Below are 1,961 nucleotides of genomic sequence, written 5' to 3'. Positions count from 1 at the left end.
AAGGGGGGGGGGGGTAGCTCTCGATGTCAAGGAGAGCTACGTGTCCCTGCAAGCCAACATCGGCACCCAGGGTGGATGACTGGAGACCCTCTGGGTGAAAATCCGTGGGGAACGTGGCACAGGGGACACAACGGTGGGGGTCTACTACAGACCTCCCACCCAGGATCGAAAGCTTGACCAGGAATTCACCAGGGAATTGGCCGAGGCCGCACGCTCCCGGTGCACGGTGGATGAGCTCTATCTGACGCAGGAAGTCTACGGGCCAACGAGAGGTAAAGTGCTGCTTGATCCGGTACTGGCAGCGATGGATGACTTAATCAGCGACGTAATGATCGAAGGGAAGCTGGGTGACAGCGACCGCAACCTCATCACCTTCACCATCGCCGTGAAGCTGGCAAGTCAGTCAGCAATACAGAAGTCCTCGACTTCAGGAAAGCCGACTGCGCCAAGCTCAGGAGGCTCGTCAGTGAGGCCCTAAGGGACCACGACCCAACGGAGAGGGGAGTTCAGGACGAGTGGTTGCTCCTCAAGGGAGCGATCCTGGATGCGCAAGCAAAGTCCAGCCCGTCTCGGAGGAAAGGCAGCAAGAGGGCACAGCAGCCCCCCTGGCTCTCCAGGGAACTAGCGAACCTCCTGTCTCTTAAAAGACAAACCTACAAAGGACGGAGGACGAGATCCACCTCCAAGGAGGAGTACTCTGCACTGGTCCGGTCCTGCAGGGAGCAAACCAGGAAAGCCAAGGCTGCGACTGAACTCCAACTGGCTACACGTACCAAGGACAATAAAAGGTCCTTTTTCAGATATGTGGGGAGCCGGAGGAAAAGCCGGGGCAACATTGGACCCCGGCTAAACCAGATGGGAGAACTGACAACTGATGCCAAGGAAAAAGCCAACTTGCTAAATGGGTACTGTGCGTCAGTCTTTCATCAGTCCCATGGGACGCCCCCGCCCATTATGGGACAGGGAGGCCCGGTGAGGGAGTGCAAGGGAGAATGACGAAATGCTTCTCAAGCAAATCCCAGGACATCATTCCCTTGTACTCGGCCTTGGTGAGGACGCAGCTGGGGTGTAAACTGTCAGGGCTGGCCAACTTGAAGGTGTCCAGCCTCTCAAGATGTTCCTTCACACGGTCAGCACTGATGGAGGGTAAGGAATCCGTTTACACCCCGAGGGTACTCGAGAAGCTGGTGAGCATCACAGCCCAGCCCCTGGCATAGACATCTGGGCTGGAAGGGACCCCAGGGGATCATCGAGTCCAGCCCCCTGCCCCAGGGGCAGGAAATCAGCAGGGGTCACGGGATCCCAGCAAGATAAGCATCCAAATGTGTCTTGAAGGCGTTCAAAGTGGGTGCTTGAACCGCCTCCGGCAGCAGGCTATTCCAAACCCTGGGAGCTCGGACAGTAAAGAAGTTCTTCCTTACGTCCAGCCTGAAACGCTCATGGAGGAGTTTGTGACCGTTTGATCTTGTCAACCCTTGGGGCGCTCTGGTGAACAGCCGTTCCCCCAGATCCTGGTGGTCACCCGGATGAACTTATAGGTGGCCACCAGATCAGCCCTGAGCCTGCGCTTTTCCAGGCTAAAGAGCCCCAGGGCTCTCAGCCTGTCGTCATAGGGTCTGCTTCCCTGACCTCTGACCATGTGTGTGGCTCTTCTCTGCACTCTCTCAAGCTTCTCCACATCCTTTTTGAATTGTGGAGCCCAAAACTGGACGCAGTAGATTCATAGATTCATAGATGTTAGGGTCGGAAGGGACCTCAATAGATCATCGAGTCCGACCCCCTGCATAGGCAGGAAAGAGGGCCGGGTCTAGATGACCCCAGCTAGATGCTTATCTAACCTCCTCTTGAAGACCCCCAGGGTAGGGGAGAGCACCACCTCCCTTGGGAGCCCGTTCCAGACCTTGGCCACTCTAACTGTGAAGACGTTCTTCCTAATGTCCAGTCTAAATCTGCTCTCTGCT

The 1,961-nt window shown here is 56.3% G+C and overlaps 1 protein-coding gene across 1 annotated transcript in view; it reads left to right on the top strand.

Annotated features, from left to right (window-relative positions):
• Positions 1-304: 304 nt before the first annotated feature.
• The window catches only part of LOC102388054 (probable hydrolase PNKD), a 12,042-nt gene continuing 10,385 nt past the window's right edge, over positions 305-1,961 (top strand). Inside the window, exon 1 of the mRNA XM_025192739.1 lies at positions 305-398. Coding sequence (XP_025048524.1) covers positions 305-398 — 94 coding nt within the window. The remainder of the gene's footprint in view (positions 399-1,961) is intronic.

Source organism: Alligator sinensis, unplaced genomic scaffold (genome assembly GCF_000455745.1).
Source record: "Alligator sinensis unplaced genomic scaffold, ASM45574v1 scaffold1332_1, whole genome shotgun sequence".
Lineage (NCBI taxonomy): Eukaryota > Metazoa > Chordata > Crocodylia > Alligatoridae > Alligator > Alligator sinensis.
Note: the sequence above shows the minus strand (reverse complement) of the source record. Positions and strands in the feature narration are given on the sequence as shown.